At 39.0% G+C, this 21178-nt stretch overlaps 1 protein-coding gene and 1 non-coding gene across 2 annotated transcripts in view; one reads left to right on the top strand and one right to left on the bottom strand.

Moving 5' to 3' along the window:
* Window positions 1-604: 604 nt before the first annotated feature.
* On the bottom strand, window positions 605-707 carry LOC127552570 (U6 spliceosomal RNA). Its single transcript, XR_007951443.1, has one exon. It is a non-coding gene; the product is annotated as a U6 spliceosomal RNA (small nuclear RNA).
* Window positions 708-15567: 14860 nt separating this feature from the next.
* Window positions 15568-21178, top strand: part of SLC13A3 (solute carrier family 13 member 3) — a 77804-nt gene continuing 72193 nt past the window's right edge. Inside the window, exon 1 of the mRNA XM_051976518.1 lies at window positions 15568-15716. Within this exon, the coding sequence (XP_051832478.1) occupies window positions 15606-15716 (111 nt within the window). The 5' untranslated portion in view covers window positions 15568-15605. The remainder of the gene's footprint in view (window positions 15717-21178) is intronic.

The following is a 21178-nucleotide window of genomic DNA, read 5'->3' as shown; positions in this document are numbered from 1 at the left end:
ACTATGTACACCCTTTGATCCAACTATGTCACTACTAGTCCTACAATTCCAAAACACTAAAGAAAGAAGAAAAGGGTAATGGTTAATCAAATTGTGGTATATGAATGTAATGTAATATTATGATGTCACAAGAAATAACAAAATGGATTGTTGCAAAAGACATAGGGAAGACCTCTATAAGTTTTCATCTTGGGATCTCTTTCAGGAGATGATTGGTGTATTCTTTCAATTTCTAGTTTACCTTCTGGTTTTAGAATATCAGGATAGTTTTCATGTCCTGAAAGATGATGTCCATGGTATTTTTTTGATCATGATTTTCAGATAGAACAGTAATTTTCAAATGATCTCTTCTGAATCTATATTTCCAGGTCATATGTTATTCCAATGAGATATTTCACTTTTTTCCTGTTTTTTTTTCTCTTTTTGGTTTTGCTTTATTTTACCTTGATTTCTCATGAACTCATTAGTTTCCACTTCCTCAATTCTAATTTTTAAGGAAGTATTTTCCTCGGTGAGCTTTTGTACCTACCTCCTTTCCCATTTATCCAATTTTGGTTTTTAAGCAAAATACTTTTTAAGGTATTCTTCTCCTCATTAGCTTTTTAAAAATATGGAATGTTTTATGAATTTCCACTTCATTCTTGCACAAGGGCCATACTAATCTCTGTATCATTCCAATTTTAGCATATGTGATGCAAAGGAAGCAACTTCCACCTTTTCCAAGAGCTATCATGGAAAATTTCCCTCTCTGCAGTGGAAGATCTTGGAAGCATTTCAAATAAATGCTGTTTAGCAGTATCATTATAGAATATCGCAATCTGTATGTATCACTTAGTCATTTTACAGAAAAAGACTGTGAAGATCTGGATGCCTAGGGACTATTGGATTTTGAACAGGAGTACTAAAATGAAACAACATTCCATGCCAAGGCTAGGCAGCTAGTGCTTTTCAGCGTTGTATTTATGTAATGGATACTACTAGACCCTCAAAGCAGAAGACAAAGAGAAAAATGGCTTGCTTTTATTTGCCTAGCTCTTTTTCTTTTTTAATCAGTTTAAGCATATATTCACCTCAAGGCATCTCAAGAGTACCTGCCATTTTTCACTTACTTATGGAAAAGGTAATTGGAGTGATGAACTATTTGGACATGTGGTGACCTCATTGCCTTTGAAAGAATATAAGGGAAAACTGATAATATTGTTGGACTAGCTAGGAGAAATTAGTCTGAAGCCCTCAATTGTTCAGTACGACTTCTACAAAGTATAAGTACTAGCAAGCCTTTGGAGCTGATGTGTACTGACTTTTTTTTTCCTCTGGAAAGAGATAATAAGAACATAAGTTATTTTTAAAAACTCATTAAAATATCACAAGCTATATTCTATTGTTTGTTTATTTAGTCTGACTATATTATGCTACATGCATATGTATGTCTAACAGCTACTAAATTTGCTAAGGTGTTATAGGAGAAATATTGATCAATGTATTCCTTCCCTGTTTGTATCCTCTCAAACCAAGGTAAAGATTTTGAAAGCAAACTACCTAAGGAGATACTAGTTTTGGCAGGAACTGAGAAATCTAGACCTATACCTTGCTACCCACAGAGAGACCTACAACCTGAACATTTCAACTTAAAACTGATGAATATGCTAGGAATCATCAGACCTGAACAAAAATCTCAGTGGAGTCAACATGTGGCATTTCTAATTCATCTATACAATGCTACTAGGAATGACATTATAGGCTTTACTTCATACCCATTGATTTTGGGATGAGAATCACACAAGTTGACTTACACTTTGGAATTTCAGAAGATGTTAATGTAGTAGAAATCTCCAGAATCAGAATGTCTCTCAGCTGAAAGATAGACTAAAGGAAGCTGAACACATAGCTATAGTCTCGGCTATAAAAAAAAGTTCTGATAGAAACCAGCAATGGATGTACAAGTTTGTTGTCATAAAAAACCATGGAGTGCAGTGAACACACAAAATAGTAGACTGATGAAGAGTCACTCCATCCCAAGTAGTTGAGAGGTTGGGCAACTTATCTATTTATCAAATAGAGCCACTCAGGTGGTATAAGGACAATGTATTATAATTATCTTTTGGAGAATTAATCAACTTCCTAATGAGCAGGTAGAAAGTAGTGATAAACAGTCAGCTAAACAGACTTCGAGAAGAAGAGCCTGATTTCTGGTTGCAGGGAGATAGAGAACTAGATAATAGCTCATAAGATTGTGATTCAGATGATTTTGAAATTTAGAATTGTCATCCACCAAAGGCTCAGAAGACTCAACCAAGTGGATCCATGACCTAGGAGGAAGGGAAGGCTAACCAAGAGGCACTCTTTTTCCTAACCTAACACTCCAGTTATAGAGGCTTCGAAGGAAGGCTCCATTGCCCAGCCTGAGTTATCCATAAGCTTAGGGCTGGAATCATAGGCCAGATAGGAGACTAATGCATCCTTTCCAAAAGGCAGTGTTTAGCTGTAATTTCCAGGGGAAGAGACTAAAATGTCAGTGAAACATGGTAAATAGACTGAAGCTAAGCTAGACAGGATGAGCTTTCATCAGTCAGCATAACACATCCCCTGTCATTCAAATAATAGTCAATAAGCACCCACTCAGATCTTTCTGACTCCATCTAGAGTCCCATCTTTAGTACTAAGATTCCATAATTCTGGGCTCAATCTTCTCTATATCTAAACCAAACCAATGACCTCTTTAAAGTGGTGTAGTGGGAAAAGGCCTAGAAATTGGAAGTCTTGGGTTCTAATTCTAGCTCCATCATTGTGGTACTATATGATCTTGGGCACTTTTCTGGGCTTCTGAGATCTGTTATGTACAATGAGGTAGCTGGACAAAAATGGTCTCTTGGTTCTCTTATGTGTGGAATCCCGACACTGCATAGTGTCTGGCACCAAATAAACACTTAAGAAATACCTACTGAGAGGCTGACTTAGCCACATCACTTAATTTTATTTGCCTCAGTTTCCTTGTGTGTAAAATGAGCTGGAAAAGGAAATGGCAAATCAGTCCAGTATCTTTGGCAAGGAAACCCCAGAAGGAATTATGAAGAATTAGACACAACTGAAAAAACAGCACAAAACTAAAATTCTTGTTGATCAATTGATTGTTGATTGATCTAGGATTCTCATTTTTTAAAATAAAGCTTGTTATTTTCAAAACATATGCATGGATAATTTAACAACATTGACCCTTGCATAGCTTTGTGTTTCAGATTTTCTCCTCCTTCCCCTATCCTCTCCCCCTAGATGGCAAGTAATTCAATATATGTTAAATATGTTAACATATGTACAAACATATTTATACAATGCACAAGAGAAATCAGATAAAAAAAGAAAGCAAATTAGTAAGAAAACTCATATATTAAAAAAATGCAAGCGAACAACAACAAAAAGAGTGAGAATGTTATGTTGTGATTCACACTCAGTTCCCACACTTCTCTCTCTGGATATAGAGGGCTGTCTTCATCACAAGATCATTGGAACTGGCAGTCACATTCATCAGAATTGATTGTCGTATAATATTGATGTTGTCATGTATAATGATCTCCTGGTTCTGCTCATTTCACTCAGCATCAGTTCCTGTAAGTGTCTCCAGGCCTTTCTAAAATCATCCTGCTGGTCATTTCTTACAGAACAATAATATTCTATAACATTCATATACCACAATTTACCCAGCCATTCTCCAATTGATGGGCATCCACTCAGTTTCCAGTTTCTGGCCACTACAAAGAAACCTACCATAAACATTTTTGCACACATGGGTCCCTTTCCCTCCTTTAAAATCTCTTTGAGGTATAAACCCAGTAGAAACACTGCTGGGTCAAAGGATATGCGCAGTTTGATAACTTTTTAAACATAGTTCCAAATTGCTAGGATTCTCGTCTTATGCCACAAATATGATTTTGACAAAAAAGCAAAACCAAGCAACCCTGAGCATAATCTCAGCCCTAAGAGCAGAGAGCAGGGAAGAGTGACTAATTGTTGACCGAAAGCCTTAGGACAAAACACAGCCAGAGGCCCCATGGACTCAGGAACAGACCAAAAGAGTCATATTATTTTTGAACCTTCTCCATCATGTAAAGGTGACAGAGAAGCCAGGGTCATAGCTGGGGGCCTAAGAGGACCCAGAGTCCTCACTCCAGGGGCTGTCTGAGCCTTGGCCCCTGAACAGCTGCAGGGCCTGGATGAAGGCTAGGGGACCAGGGGACCCTCTGGGAGACAAGATAAAAGGCCTGGCTGGACCCCTGCCTGGGCCTGGGCCCTGCGGCCTAGGTTTCTCCTGCTGTGGGTTCTGAAAAATCAATGTTGCTTTTGGAATTCAAAATCATCAACCAAGTCAGGCTGAAGGCAGCTGATGACAGGGTGAGTCTCCAGCATAGGATAAACAGGGTGAGAGAGGGAATCAGTATGGGGATCAGATGCATCTCAGGAGAAGGGGAAAAAGCATAGAGACCCGCAGTCCCTGTTGGCTCTGTCCCTTACTAGCCCTGTGACCCAGGGTGCAGACACTTAAGCGCTTCTTATCAAAACTTTGCTTTGTCCCCAGTGCTCTGCACACAAATGTTTATTGATTGAGTGACTGAATCCTGTAATTTCAGTTTCTCCCTGTGCAAAATGGGGTTGTTAATAACATTTATCCCACCCACCTCACAGGGTTTCTTAGGAAAAATGTTTTGTGAATCTTCAAGGGTGAAAGAGAGAAGTACTTGTTTCTAGCTATGTGACCTTAGTCACATCATCAATTCTACAAACTTCACTGTTACTGTGCCACTGAACAACATCCTGCTGGCCTCTCAGACCTGAAGCTTCATAGTCATGCTGTACTCTTCCAAGTCCAGTTAGTCATCAAATCTTATGATGACATCCCTTGTCTATATGCTCACAGACACTACCCTAGTACTCATCTCCTCTCCCGTAGTTCATGATGAGGATAATAATGGCTAGCATTTATAATAGCCCTTTAATGTTACTAAAGCAAATATTATCTCATCCCATCATATTGTGAGCTACGTGAGAACAAGGACTGTCTTTTGCCTCTTTTTTGTATCCCTCCAGCTTAGCCAAGGGCTTGGCACAGTAATTGTTGGTCAACTGCTTTCAAAGAGGACTAGTGATATCTTAGAATAATGTCTTTTAAATTTTTTTCAATAGTATTTGATTTTCCAAATACATGTAAAGGTAGTTTTCAACATTCATTTCTGTAAGACTTTGTGTTCCAAATTTTTCTCCCTCTTTTTGGTATGATGTCTTGACTCAGACTTGAATTGAATTAAAGTGACACAGAATTGTATAAAGCCATCAGCCTCACTGTATCTTCCAGAGTGATGAAATCTAATGGCAAGATAAAAGTCAGGACAACTGGTGACAACCTGGGATTTACTGACTGACCTTGGGGTCTTTGATTTCTGATCAAGCTCTAAGTACTTTTTTTTATTATAGCTTTTTATTTACAAGTTATACGCATGGGTAATTTTTCAGCATTGACAATTACAAAACTTTTTGTTCCAATTTTTCCTCTCCTTCCCCCCACCTCCTCCCCCAGATGGCAGGTTGACCAATACATGTTATATATGTTAGAGTATAAATTAAATATAATATAAGTATACATCTCCAAACACTTATTTTGCTGTACAAAAAGAATCGGACTTTGAAATAGTGTACAATTAGCCTGTGAAGGAAATCAAAAATGCAGGTGGACAAAAATAAAGGGATTGGGAATTCTATGTAGTGGTTCATAGTCATCTCCCAGAGTTCTTTCCCTGAGTATAGCTGGTTCAGTTCATTACTGCTCCATTGGAACTGATTTGGTTCATCTCATTGCTGGAGATAGCCACTTCCATCAGAACTGATCCTCATACAGTATTGTTGTTGAAGTATATAATGATCTCTTGGTTCTGCTCATTTCACTCAGCATCAGTTCATATAAGTCTCTCCAGGCCTTTCTGAAATCCTCCTGCTGGTCATTTCTTACAGAACAATAATATTCCATAATATTCATATATCACAATTTACTCAGCCATTCTCCAATTGATGGACATCTACTCAGTTTCCAGTTTCTTGCCACTACAAACAGGGCTGCCACAAACATTCTTGTACATACAGGTCCCTTTCCCTTCTTTAGTATCTCTTTGGGGTATAAGCCCAGTAGTAACACTGCTGGATCAAAGGGTATGCATAGTTTGATAACTTTTTGAAGCTCTAAGTACTTTAACTACATCTGCTTCAGCCAAATGTTGGAATAATTGTTCTCATCTGCCCATTCTACCACAGTCTTCACATGCTCGAGGTAGACATCCCCCTAATTCACTGATAGATTTGAGATCTGTCAGTTATCCCCAATCTGGTTTAGCCCATCTGCCCAGACTGGATGTGACCACTTTGTATAGTATAACTTCTTGAAGCCATAGGTGAGAGTCGGGTGAAAGGTGGATAAACGGCCCTGAAAAGGGCTCATCAATCACCATACCAGAGGTTTTAGTCTCCCTGAACACCCTACACACCGTGTCACAATAAGTTCATTTATTAATATTTATTGACCTTTTGATTTTAATGGCAACTCCAGGGATATTATTATCTTCATTTTTACAGATGATGAAACTGAAGCTAGAGTGACTTGCCAAGTTACTACTCAGTTAAGTGTCTGGAGCAGGCTTTGAACTTTATTTTTATCTCTCCATATTCTTACTGCCTTTCTGGACTGACATTGTAAAAGTTTCCTAATTGGTTTCCTTGTCTCAAGGAGACACCTCATAAATCCATCCTCCATAATTTTTGCCTTCAAAGGCACTGGGCTCCTCATCACTGGAGATCTTCAGACAGAAGCTAGATAGCTGTTTATTGTTTAGTGTTGAGATAGTCTCCGATGCAGGTAAAACTGTATTTTTTCTTAAAATGTACTGAAATGCTCTCAAGATTTAATTGGCTCAAGAATTAAGATTTAGGCTGTTGACATAGATAAACCAAAGTCTTTTTTTTTAAAAAATAATGTTAGTAAGGTATATATTTTGATATTTTAATTTTTTAAAAATTAGCATTTTATTTTCCCTAATTACATGTAAACACAGTTTTTAACATTCATTTTTAGAATTTTAGTTCCAAATTCTCTCCCTTCCTCTTGCTTCCCTCCCTACTTCATTGAGAAGGCAAGCAATTTGATATAGATTATGTTAGTAGTTTCATGAAAAATATTTCCATAATAGTCATGCTGTAAAAGAAAACATAGATTCCCCCCAAAAAAACTCAAGAAAAATAAAATTTAAAAAGTATGTTTCAATCTGTATTCAGAAAGCATCAGTTCTTTCTCTGGGTATGCAAAACATTTTTCATGTAAGTCCTTCAGAGTTGTCTTGGATCACCATATTGCTGAGAATAGCAAAGTCATTCAAGATCATCATCTTACAATATTGCTATTACTTTGTACCCAGTGCATTTCACTTTGCAGCAGCTCATGAAAGTCTTTCCAGGTTTTTCTGAGAGTATCCTGTTCATTTCTTATAGCACAATAGTATTTCATCATAATCATATAGCACAATTTATCCAGCTATTCCTCATTTGATGGCCATCCCCTTAATTTCCAATTCTCTGCCACCATCAAAGAGCTACTATAAATATTTTGCATATATAGGTTCTTCCCCTTTTAAAAAAAATCTCTTTCAGGATACATGCCTTGTAATGGTATTGCTGTGTCAAAGGGTATTTATGGATCAAAACCAATCTTTTTTTTTTAAAAAATAATGTTAGTAAGGTATATATTTTGATATTTTAATTTTTTAAAAATTAGCATTTTATTTTCCCTAATTACATGTAAACACAGTTTTTAACATTCATTTTTAGAATTTTAGTTCCAAATTCTCTCCCTTCCTCTTGCTTCCCTCCCTACTTCATTGAGAAGGCAAGCAATTTGATATAGATTATGTTAGTAGTTTCATGAAAAATATTTCCATAATAGTCATGCTGTAAAAGAAAACATAGACTCCCCCCAAAAAAACTCAAGAAAAATAAAATTTAAAAAGTATGTTTCAATCTGTATTCAGAAAGCATCAGTTCTTTCTCTGGGTATGCAAAACATTTTTCATGTAAGTCCTTCAGAGTTGTCTTGGATCACCATATTGCTGAGAATAGCAAAGTCATTCAAGATCATCATCTTACAATATTGCTATTACTTTGTACCCAGTGCATTTCACTTTGCAGCAGCTCATGAAAGTCTTTCCAGGTTTTTCTGAGAGTATCCTGTTCATTTCTTATAGCACAATAGTATTTCATCATAATCATATAGCACAATTTATCCAGCTATTCCTCATTTGATGGCCATCCCCTTAATTTCCAATTCTCTGCCACCAGCAAAGAGCTACTATAAATATTTTGCATATATAGGTTCTTCCCCTTTTAAAAAAAATCTCTTTCGGGATACATGCCTTGTAATGGTATTGCTGTGTCAAAGGGTATTTATGGATCAAAACCAATCTTTTTTTTTATTTTATTTTATTTAATAATAACTTTGTATTGACAGAATCCATGCCAGGATAATTTTTATACAACATTATCCCTTGCAATCGCTTATGTTTCATTTTTTCCCCTCCCTCCCTCCACCCCCCCCAAGATGGCAAGCAGTCCTATATATGTTAAATATGTTGCAGTATATCCTAGATATAATACATATTTGCAGAACCGAACAGTTCTCTTGTTGCACAGGGAGAATTGGATTCAGAAGGTAAAAATAACTCGGGAAGAAAATCAAAAATGCAAATAGTTCACATTCATTTCCCAGTATTCCTTCTTTGGGTGTAGCTGTTTCTGTCCATCATTTATCCATTGAAACTCAGTTAAGTCTCTTTGTCATAGAAATCCACTTCAATCAGAATACATCCTCATACAATATCGTTGTCAAAGTGTATAATGATCTCCTGGTTCTGCTCATTTCACTTAGCATCAGTTCATGTAAGTCTCGCCAGTTCTCTCTGTAGTCATCCTGCTGGTCATTTCTTACAGAACAATAATATTCCATAACATTCATATACCACAATTTACCCAGCCATTTTCCAATTGATGGGCATCCATTCATTTTCCAGTTTCTAGCCACTACAAACAGGGCTGCTACAAACATTTTGGCACATACAGGTCCCTTTCCCTTCTTTAGTATCTCTTTGGGGTATAAGCCCAGAAGTAACACTGCTGGTCAAAGGGTATGCACAGTTTGATAACTTTTTGGGCATAATTCCAGATTGCTCTCCAGAATGGTTGGATTCGTTCACAACTCCACCAACAATGCATTAGTGTCCCAGTTTTCCCGCATCCCCTCCAACATTCATCATTATTTTTTCCTGTCATCTTAGCCAATCTGACAGGTGTGTAGTGATATCTCAGAGTTGTCTTAATTTGCATTTCTCTGATCAATAGTGATTTGGAACACTCTTTCATGTGAGTGGTAATAGTTTCAATTTCTTCATCTGAAAATTGTCTGTTCATATCCTTTGACCATTTATCAATTGGAGAATGGCTTGATTTCTTATAAATTTGAGTCAGTTCTCTATATATTTTGGAAATGAGGCCTTTATCAGAACCTTTAATTGTAAAAATGTTTTCCCAGTTTGTTGCTTCCCTACTAATCTTGTTTGCATTCGTTCTGTTTGTACAAAGGCTTTTTAATTTGATATAATCAAAATTTTCTATTTTGTGATGGATAATGGTCTCTAGTTCATCTTTGGTCACAAATTTCTTTCTCCTCCACAAGTCTGAGAGATAAACTATCCTATGTTCCTCTAATTTATTTATAATCTCGTTCTTTAAGCCTAGGTCATGGACCCATTTTGATCTTATCTTGGTATGTGGTGGGATCAAAACCAATCTTAATGAATATCCTTTCCCTGTTTGGAATGCTCTTCTGTTTCTTGTTGATCAGTCATATCTTACTATTCAAGACCCTATGGACCATAGCACATAAGGCTCTCCTATCCTCTATTATCTTTCAAATTTTGTCCAAGTTCATTTTCATTACACTATCCCTTTCATTGTTTGCCATCCCCTTTTCCTTTTTCTGCCTTTTATCTTTTTCAACATTAGGGTCTTTTTCAATGAGTCCCATTATTTTTATTGTATGGCCAAATTATTTAAACTTTAGCTTAAGTACTTGAACTTCTTGACCTCCTTGCCATCCTCTCAAAAGTCTTCTCCAGAGCACAATTTTAAAGTATCAATTCTGTGGTACTCAGCTTTCCTTATACTCCAGCTCTCAGCCATATATTGATACCAGAAAAACCACAGTTTTGATTTTTGTTAATGGCTATATGAACTCTGCAAGTGTCTCATTTCTTTTCAGTTGTGAACCGGAATGTCTGTGTTGGCAACATCATGGAACTCAGGGTTATCCACTACTCTGTTTCATTTCCAAACAAAATGGTATTAATCTTGCCTTTGGTAAGGCCAGAAGACCTTAGTTCCTTGTTCATTTTCCTTTCTGTTCAGCTAATTTCTGCTCAGATACAAGAGGGACCAAATAGCGTCTGAGATCTCTTCTATTAATCAATCAGTCAACAAACATTTCTTCAAGCATCTACTTTGTGCGGAACACTCTTCTAGGCACTGGAGATACAAAGACAATGAATGAAATGATTCCTATTCTGAGGAACTTTCAGGCTAATGGGCCAGACAAGTATATAAGACAATGATAATAATAAACATTTATATAATGTGTTCTAGTTTGAAAAACTTTTTACATTTATTATCTTGTTTGACTTATTCCTCATATTATATCTGTGATATAAATGCTGTTGTTATCCCCATTTTACAAATTATGAACTGAGACTGAGAAAAAGTGACTTGTCCAGAGTCACACAACTAGCAACAGTTTAAGGCTGGATTTAAACTTGGGTCTTGCTGACTTCAAATAAAAGGTCATTAAAAATAAGGTAAACAGAGAGAGCTCATTGTCTAGAGTTGAGGTCAATAGGCTGCCTATGCCTTCAACAAGAATCTTTTCTGTTTGGGAACAAAAAAGCTTTTTTAAATGGTTTAAGAAAAAAACCAAATAACAATTCTAGTTCCATAACATATTTTCCAGGTCCTTTCCCTTGGATCAAGAATTATAATAAATTAATTCACTTTTGGACTGTCTGCTCATTTCTATCTCACTTGAAATGGGCAGAGGGAAGACAAAGATAAGATATTTCTTAGTGTCATTGAAAGGATCACTAAGACCTGGTGTTTTTTTTTAATTATGAGCCCCTGAACTTTGCTTTGACCCCAGCTCTGTTTACATTTTTACCAATAAGTTGAAGGCAGAGATAGAAAGCACTTAGAAAATTGATAGAATTATAGAAATTGGGTTGAAAATGAGACAAATATGCCTAAAGGAGATAGATGCTTCCCTCACAACTGAGCATCTTCTTACTTCGTTTCCAATGATCTTTTCTTGACATGACAGAAGTTCAGACAATGGCATGTGACTCTCCAGCTGGTCCATATCATAATCATTTACTTCTCCAAGGACCCCCGAGGGATTGAGAAGAGAACACTACTTTGTAAACTATAGCTTCATCCCCCCAAAACAGCTGTCTCTCCTTTTATGCCTTGATCCCTGGCAGGGTTAGTTTTTGGTATTTTTCTGTTTGTTTGCCTGATCCCTGGGCTCCTCTTGTAGCCTTTGATGACAACAGCTTTTACTGTAACTGGTTATCTGTTTCCATTCCTTAGTCTTTCAGAGACATGGCGGGTGGGCTAGAAAGAATAGTTTCAAAGCAGGTGGGCAAAGGAGAAACAGGATGGAGAGGAACAACAATTGGATGGTCTTAGAGAACCATGGGACATGTACACAAAATCCAGGGCTGAAGGGGACATTACCAATAAGGCTCTTTGCTCTGGAGAGAGGAGGAGCAGAGGCTCAAGATATTGGGTTCTAATCTCACATCTACTACTATGTAACTTTGAACAATCTGCTTTAGGCCTCCATTTTCTTCTTTGAAAAATGAAGGCTTAGATCAGTTGATCCCAAGGGCCCTTCCAACTATACCATCCTAATATTCTTTCCTCTTAATCCTTTGGGAAAATCACTCACCCTCTTAGAATTTCATTCTAATATCCCTTTTCAGCATTGACATTCCACGTCCTATAATTCCCATATCCATCTTGGAAAAAGGGGTGTTATAGCTTATATTCTCCCACCCCAATTGCTAGTGCTATTCCTCCAAAGTTGCATTTTCCTCCCTCCTTCCTTTCCTCCCCTTCTCTCTATATCTTTCTTTCCATCCCTTCCTCCTTGCCTTCTTCCTTCCCTTCCTTTCTCTATCTCTGTCTCTTTCTGTCTCCTTTTCCCTCTCCCTCTGTCTCTGTCTCTCTCTCTCTCCCTCTGTCTCTGTCTCTGTCTCTCTTTCTCTCTCTCTCTGCATAAATTTTTGTATACACTTACCATATGCACTTGTTTCTCCCATTAGAAAGTAAGAATAGTGATTGTTTCAGTTGTTATCTTTATATCCCCTGTGCCTAGCTCATACTGGGTTTTTGGTAATTGTTAGATTGGATTGTTTCTTGTGCATGAAGTCCCATGGTTGGTGCTGATAATACAAAATGAAAAAAATTCAGTTCTACCTTTATACTTTAGCTGGGGAGGTAAGACTCACGCATGAAAAAAGATAACACCAACAAAAATTGGCAGCCAATACAGTAATGAGATCAATGAGGTAGGAGATATCATTGTGAGCTGGAGTGGTCAGGTAAGGCTGCTTGAAGGAAGAGAGACTTGAATTGGACTGGAAAGTTTATCAAAACCTGGAAAGGTGGAGTAGAAGAGAATTCAGGAAACAGGTGGAGAAAGTCTAGGAGGTAACAAAGGAGGTATTGGAGGAACAATTAGGATACCACTGAGTTTAAGCATGGGAGTGGTTATAAAATAAGGCAGTTTGGGACCAGATGATGGAGACCTTGAAGTCTAGAACCTTAGAATAGGGAAGATCTCATGAGTTATCCAGTGCAAAAGGATTCCTCTCTTCAGCATCTCCGAGAGTTCCAGCCTCAGTAGCAATCATTGAAGGCATGTGAATAGGGTTCAGATATGATCAAAGTACTATGTTAGAAAGATTAAACTGACGTCAGTGTACAGGATAGGCTGGGAGAGGAAAGGTAAGACTGAAAGCAGGAAAACTGGTTCAGGCTAGTTGTTGGGATTATAATTATTATGGAGCTCAGATCTTCTCTCTCCCAGTCAAGTTCTTTATATATCCTTCTTTCATGTTTTAATTCCACTCTAGGGGCTTAAAGTGAGATAATGCTGGAAGAGATTTCCTAGGTCCCTGATAACTTCCCATTAGCCTTGAAGACGAGTCCTTTGGGTATAGGAAGGAGATAATGCTGAATAGGAAGGGAAAGCTGGAAAGAGCTCTGGGCTTGGTGTCAGAGAACCTTCATTTTTGTTCTTGACGCTAACTTTCTGGGGATGTGCAACAAGTCAATCAATATGTCTGAGCTTCTAGTCCCAGCTCTTCTATTAATGTCCTATTTTTCATCTGTAAAATGGAGACACATATCTCTTCTGACAACTTCAGATAGTTGTGATAAAATTTTATGATGGATTGAAAGGGTCTGAAAACTATGAACTTTGCATTAAATACATGCAAAGAGTTGTAATTAATGTTATTATTCCTGGGAACGGTTCTTAGGCTATGGGAGCTATCGCTTCCACATTTGTTTCTGACTCTTTTGAAAAACCGGCAACTCTCTGGTAAGATTCATCATCTCTCTTCCCTTTAAGGTATTTCCAGGTTCTCTTACTGCAAAGGTTATAAATTTAAAACTGTAAGGAACTTTAGAAGTCATTTAGTCCACTCCCTTAGTTTTACAGCTGAGGAAACTGAGGCCCAGAGAAACTGTAATTATCTCAAGGTCATTCATATAGCAAGTGACAAAGCTGGCATTCAAACCCATCTTTCTGACTGCAAATCCAATGGTCTTTCCATTGCACTTGAATGCCTCCAAGAATTCTGGAATTTCTGATCTGATTAATCAGTCAATAAATTAGTAAATCAATTATTTAAGTGATTACAATATGCCAGATACTGTTTTAGGCATTAATAGTACAAGTACTAAGAAATAAACTATCCTTATTTTTGATGAACTTAATTTTAAAAGGGGGACAGACAACAATAAATATATACACACAAAGTAGCTAAATATGACTTAGTTTGGGAATCAAGGCACAAGCAGATGTTGGGGATCAGAAAGTTTCATTTAGAAGAACTGAATATTAGGAGCAGCTAGGTGGTCCAGTGGATAGATCACCAGCCCTGAAGTCAGGAGGACCTAAGTTCAAATTTGGTCTCAGATACTTGAAACTTCCTGTGATACCCTGGGCAGGTTACTTAACCCCAATTAACCTCAGCCCCTCCCCCCCAAAAGAGAGCTGAATGTTAAAGGAAAGAAGCCCTGGATGAGATAATGTTAAAGGAAAGAAGCCCTGGATGAGATAAAGGTAAGGAGGAGATTGTATTTCAGACCTATGGAGATAGCTGAGGTAAGAGGTAGAGTTGGAAGATGGAGGGCTGTGAGTGAGAAATAAAGAAAAAACCATTTTGGCTAGATGGCAGAATCTGAAAAGAGGAATATTGTTTAACAAGGCTTAAAGGATGGGTTGGGGCTAGAAAGCCAAATAGAATTCCTGTACCAACACTCTTTCCCATCCCCAATCCTGTAAGACAAACCTATTGGGAAATAGGAATTTTCCCCCCTCCCCTTTTTTTTTCTTGCAGGAAGCCTGAAATTCTGTAAAGGCAATTTCACTGAAAGCCACAGAAAGATCCAACCACAGGATCCCTAAGATTGTGACATATAACTCCCAATAAGAAGCTCGCGCCCTCTTGGAATCGCAATGGCTTTCTCTAAGATATATTACTGCCTCTTCAAAGCAAATCGACCCTGGGTTTTAGAACCATGCTGATGCTCTTTTCTATTAAGCTATCAGACCCAAGCTAAGTTCCGAGTGGGTTTTTAAAATGTTTATTTTTATTGATTCATTCAATTTTAAAGCCCAAAGAATTCCCGTAGGTACAAAGACTGGGAAGCATTGTGATTTAGTATCAGTGATATCCCCTATCCTGAATATTTTTGTTAGCATTCCGACCTATGCCATTTCATTTAATATTCAACAACTTTCTAGTGAAGGAAGTTTGGCTCAATTTTACAGATAAAAAAATCGAGGCTCAGAAAGAAGTGACTTGCTCGCAGCTTAAGACGAAACAGGTCCGAATCAACACTCTAGGTCCAGGTCTATTTGGAACCTCAACACCACTTCAGTCCTAAGACGTTCTTTGGCCCGAATAGATCTTGGGGATCTCACAGGGGCAGCTGAGGAACTCTGGCTCCGGGGCCCTTCCCGCTTCCTCCCTTGGCAGGGACCTGCTGCCCGGGAGTGGGCGGAGGGAAGGAGTGACGAGGGGGCGGGGAGGTCCGGCTGGGCTCAGGGCCGGGGCCGCCCAGCAGCAGACCCCTCCTCCGGGCGGACCCTCCCCCAGGATATAAAGCTGCTGTCCCCGGGGCCGCCCCACTCCAGCTGCTGGCCCCGCGGTTAATCTGGACCCTGGTCCGGGTCCTGTGGGGCTATGGCGGCGCTCGGGGCGCTGGCCACGAAGTTGTGGTGCATCCGGCGTCTGCTGGTGCTGCTGGCCACTCCGCTGGTGCTGCTGCCCATCCCTTTCAGCCTCCCACCCCAGGTAACGCCGGTCCCCAAGGCCAGCTCCAGCCCGGGGCGACAGAGTCTGTGGGTGTCCCGTCACCCACACAGGTGGCCCAACTTGCGCGTCCCTTCCTTATGGGCAACGCAGCGTAGCCTCCGGCCCAGAGCGAGAGCGCCAGACCCGCGGGCAAGTTGCCCCTCCACTCTCCGCGTTCCCTATCGTCCTCCTTCCCACTTGCTCAGCGTGCCCTCTCCAGAGTACTCCCCCTTCCCGGTTTCTGCCTTCTCCAGTCGGGAGCAACCGGCCTCCGCGGGAGAACGCATTCCCTCCTTCCTTTTCTCTTCAACGATTTCCCAGTGCTGTCATCTGTCTGTCCGTCCTCAGTCCTTCAGTCTGTCTGTCTATCTCTTTATCTTTCTAACTCTGTCTTACTGTTTCTGGCTGTTTGACATCCCTCCTCTCAGGTCTCCTATCAGGCTCTGTCGTCTCTGCACCCAAGAAGGCTTCTCTGGGTCTGAATTTAGTTGGTGGCGTTCCGGGGAAATCCGGGAATTTTGTTGGGAGGTGATGGTGTGGGGCTGTGAAAGAAGTTGTCTGCTGTGAAAGGTCCTTCTAAACAGATTTTCTTTGATGGAAAGCATTGGATTGCTAGGGAGTCAGGAGATCTGGATTCTAGTCCCAGCTCTGCCTCTAATTAGCTGTGTGATCTTGGACAGTCACTTATTCTCCCTGGTCCTCAGTTTCCCCATTTATGAAAAGAGGCTGTGGACTAAATGATCTTTAAAGACTTTTCCAGTTCTGATAGAATTTGATTTCAGGTTTTTTTTCTTGTGCCCTGTCAACCCTCCTACCTGTTATGGGAGTTCTTTCCCAACTCGATGTCATATACCTCCATTTGATAAGTTGCTTCACCTTCAATTTCCTTTGCCTTGGGAAGAAATAACTCTCTGATCACACTGCTTTCTAGGGGTTTCTCTGGATCTCTCATCAGTACATCTCTCCAGTGTCCAGGGTTTACACTGCTTAGGTCTTCCTGGAGAAAGAGTACCAACTTCCCACATTAGGAGGAACTAACCCCCAACTCTGTCTCCTTTCCTCTCTCCACATTTAAATCTATTGTGTCCTAAACTCTGTATTTAAACTTCTTTGGACTTAAAGTCAGACATCACACCACTCTTATCTTTTGACACCCACTTCTATTCTTTTGGTTCTCCTAACTTCCCTGGAACAGATTTATCTGGAGGTCAAAAGGGATAGAGTGACTCCTAGAGGTATGATTTAAAGATCCCTTTTTTGTGTATAGGAAGGGGACTCTCTTTCATCTGGGGAAAGTCTTAAGTGTATTCAAGAGAGTCGCAACAGAAGAGATTCACCTTTGACTATCTTGGAGACTTGGAATGATACATAAGGAAAACAAAAATGAATAGACCTTATAAGACACAAGGGTTTTAATGAGGGCTTGTCTCTCCTACTCATTAGTTGTGAGCAAATCATTTCACCTGTCTGAGCCTCAGGATCATCATCTTAAAATGGTCATAATAATACACAAAGAGCTCAGTTAGGAAGACCATGTCAAAAGAGCTTTATCTGACATTTTCTGTCTTCTTGTCCCCTAAATAAGTTATTTCATCTCTCCATGTCTCAGGCAAGTAAGACTATAAACTGCAGAAGAGTTACTAATCTATACTAGCGGAGGGAACCCTCTGACATTAGTGAAATTACAGATCTGTATCATTCTGCTTCCCTCGCCACCAAGGACTCTAACAGTTTACCTTACAAAACTGTTATAAAGAACTATGCAAAAGTGATCTAACATTTAGCATTGAGAAGCCATAAACACCATGGAAGTCAGTAAGCTGTGTCCATTCACATTTCTTGCTTGTTTCCCATGGGGAAGAAAAACACTTTTGAGTTCCAAGCCCTTCTATTTTCTCCATTAATGAATGAACAGTGCAATTGGAAAGAGAAAAAAAAGTAGGCAGAATATTCAGAAGGGACTGATATAATAAGTCGCAGTTATTTGTAATACAGATAACCCATATATGTGTTTTTAGCATATTTTCTTCTTTTCCATTTTCCATTCCTCCCTTTCCCTTTCCTTTTTTCTCCCTTTGCTCTTCTCTTTTATCTCTCCTTTCTTATCCACTTTTTCTTTGTTCTCTCCTTACCTCTCTCTTTCCTCCTCTTCTTTATTCTTCTCTTCTTTTCTCTCCTTGTCTCTTCTCACTTCTTCCTCTTTCTTCATCTCCTTTCTTCTTTTCTTCTCTCCACTTCTCTACCTTTCCTCTGCTCAACTCCTCTCTTCCTTTCTCTCTTTGTCTCCCTTTGTACCCTCTCTTCTCTCTTCTACTCCTCTCTCCCTCTTCTTTTCCTCTTCCTTCCTCTCTTCTTTTCTTTTCTGATTTTTCCTCTTCTCTTTTCTCTCTTTATTTCCCCTCTCACCTCTCTTCTCTTCAGATCTCTTTTCTCTCCTCTTCACTACTCCTCTCTTTTCTCTTTTCTTATTTTTCATCCTCTCATCTTTCTTTTTCTATTCTCCTGTACGCTTTCTCTACCCCTTTCTTCCCTTCTCTCCCCTCTACCTTCTCCTTTCCCCTTTCTTTCTTTTTTCTTCACTTTCTCCTCTCCACTCTACTTTTCTCCCCACCTCCTTTCCATTCCTTCTTTCCTCCTCTGTACTCCACCGTTTTCTCCTTTCATCTTTCTATCCTTTCTCCTCTACTCTATTCCTCTTTCCCTTTCTCTCCTTTCATTTCTTTCCTTTACTCTCTCACCTTCTTTTCTTCCTCTACACTGTTTTAATTCAATCCTATCAAAATAGTACTTTTTATTCCAAAGTTATTTTAAAATCCTCATTTTTAAGGTGGGAGAAGAAACATGAAGAGGATGTTATGGTTTTCTAGGTTAAGACACATAGTGTATGCAGAATTTAGATGGCACAGTGGAGAGAGTGAAAGGCTTGGAGACAGGAAGACTTAGGACTCGGGTTCAAATATGACCCCAGACATTTATTTACTATTTGCTTCAGATTCTTCATCTGTAAAAATGAGCTGGAGGAGGAAATGGCAAACTACTTAATTATCTTTGCCAAGAAAATCCCAAATTGGTTCACAGAGAGTCAGACATGATTGAAAAATAACTCAATAACAATAACTACTGCAGAATATTTTAGAAGTTTGGGTACAATTTCATTAAAGCCTAAAATTGCACCAAGACTCTGGTATAAGTATTGGGCTAGGTGCTATAAGAGATACAAGATATTATATATTTCTTTCCTGGGAGGAATTAATGGGTGCAGGAGGTGGGGTGAAGAGGGATAGTCAATGTGTGTGTGTGTGTGTGTGTTTGTGTGTTTGTTTGTGTGTGTGTGTGTGTGTGTGTGTGTGTGTATCTGTCATTATATAAATGCGTGGATAATTCTAGGGCATTGTCCCAGGCACTGAAAGCTTAAGTGACTTGCTCATGGTCACACAGCTACTATGTGTCAGAGGTAGGATTTGAATCCAGATTATGCCCAAGTCAAGGCCTTCTATCTGCACACACACATTACTCTATCCCACACATTTATATCAACAAATTGAATAGAATGTACTATGAGAGAGCGAGATCCCTTCCAGATCCCATTTGTTGGCAAATGGAGAAAGTTGATAGTTATTCAAATGACACTTTTGAGTTTCTAGAAGGAAAAGAGAGTTCAGCAGTGTTTCCTAAAAGTCTACTCTGTATAGTCTTATGCAAAGCTAAATTGTGGGCAATAGAGAGAAAGAGAAGATAGTTGCTTCTCTAGCGGTATTTGCAATTAAGGTAGAGAGACAAGAAATACTAGGGAAATAGCGAAAGATTCTAGGTTGGATATAACCAATTAGATTATTTTTTATTAATAATTATAACTTTTTATTGACAGAGCCCATGCCTGGGTAATTTTTTTTTAAATAACATTATCCCTTGCATTCACTTCTGTTCCGATTTTTCCCCTCCCTCCCTCCATCCCCTCTCCCAAATGGCAACCAGTCCTATACATATTAAATATGTCACAGTATATCCTAGATACAACATATGTGTGCAGAATCGAACAGTTCTCTTGTTTCACAGGGAGAATTGGATTCAGAAGATAGAAATAATCCGGGAAGGAAAAACAAAACTGCAAGCAGTTTATATTCATTTCCCAGTGTTCTTTCTTTGGGTGTAGCTGCTTCTGTCCATCCTTGATCAATTGAAACTGATTTCGATCTTCTCTTTGTCGAAGAGATCCACTTCCATCAGAATACATCCTCAAACAGTATCATTGTTGAGGTATATAATGATCTCCTGGTTCTGCTCATTTCACTTAGCATCAGTTCATGTAAGTCTCTCCAAGCTTCTCTGTATTCATCCTGTTTAACCAATTAGATTATAAAGTGTAAAGTCCAAATACAATGAAGGAAGAGGGAGAAAAATAGGGGCTGGGATGGTCAGGAAAGCTTTATGAAGAAGATGCTGGGAATTGGAGCCTCTTCATAATTGCCTTAAATGCAGATTTGACTATGACATTCTCCTGTTCATCACACTTCAATAACTCCCTATTGCTCGGGAAAAAAAGAGTCCTATAAACTTCTTTATATTGACAGAATCCATGCCAGGGTAATTTTTTTTTTTACAACATTATCCTTTGCACTCGTTTCTGTTCCAATTTTTTTTCCCCTCCCTCCTTCCACCCCCTCCCCTAGATGGCAAGCAGTCCTTTATATGATGGATATGTTGCAGTATATCCTAGATACAATATATGTTTGCAGAACTGAACAGTTCTCTTGTTGCACAGGGAGAATTGGATTCAGAAGGTATAAATAACCCGGGAAGAAAAACAAAAATGCAGATAGTTCACATTCGTTTCCCAGTGTTCTTTCTTTGGGTGTAGCTGCTTTTGTCCGTCATTTATCAATTGAAACTTAGTTAGGTCTCTTTGTCAAAGAAATCCACTTCCATCAAAATATGTCCTCATACAATATCGTTGTTGAAGTGTATAATGATCTCCTGGTTCTGCTCATTTCACTCAGCATCAGTTCATGTAAGTCTCGCCAGTCCTCTCTGTATTCATCCTGCTGCTCATTTCTTACAGAACAATAATATTCCACAACATTCATATACCACAATTTACCCAGCCATTCTCCAATTGATGGGCATCCATTCATTTTCCAGTTTCTAGCCACTACAAATAGGGCTGCTACAAACATTTTGACACATACAGGTCCCTTTCCCTTCTTTAGTATCTCTTTGGGATATAAGCCCAATAGAAACACTGCTGGATCAAAGGGTATGCACAATTTGATAATTTTTTGGCATAATTCCAGATTGCTCTCCAGAATGGTTGGATTCGTTCACAACTCCACCAACAATGCATTAGTGTCCCAGTTTTCCCACATCCCCTCCAACATTCATCATTATTTTTTCCTGTCATCTTAGCCAATCTGACAGGTGTGTAGTGGTATCTCAGAGTTGTCTTAATTTGCATTTCTCTGATC

Source organism: Antechinus flavipes, chromosome 2 (genome assembly GCF_016432865.1).
Source record: "Antechinus flavipes isolate AdamAnt ecotype Samford, QLD, Australia chromosome 2, AdamAnt_v2, whole genome shotgun sequence".
NCBI classification, from domain to species: Eukaryota; Metazoa; Chordata; class Mammalia; order Dasyuromorphia; family Dasyuridae; genus Antechinus; species Antechinus flavipes.
The sequence above is the reverse complement of the archived record's forward strand: the minus strand, read 5'-3'. Positions and strand labels throughout refer to the sequence as shown.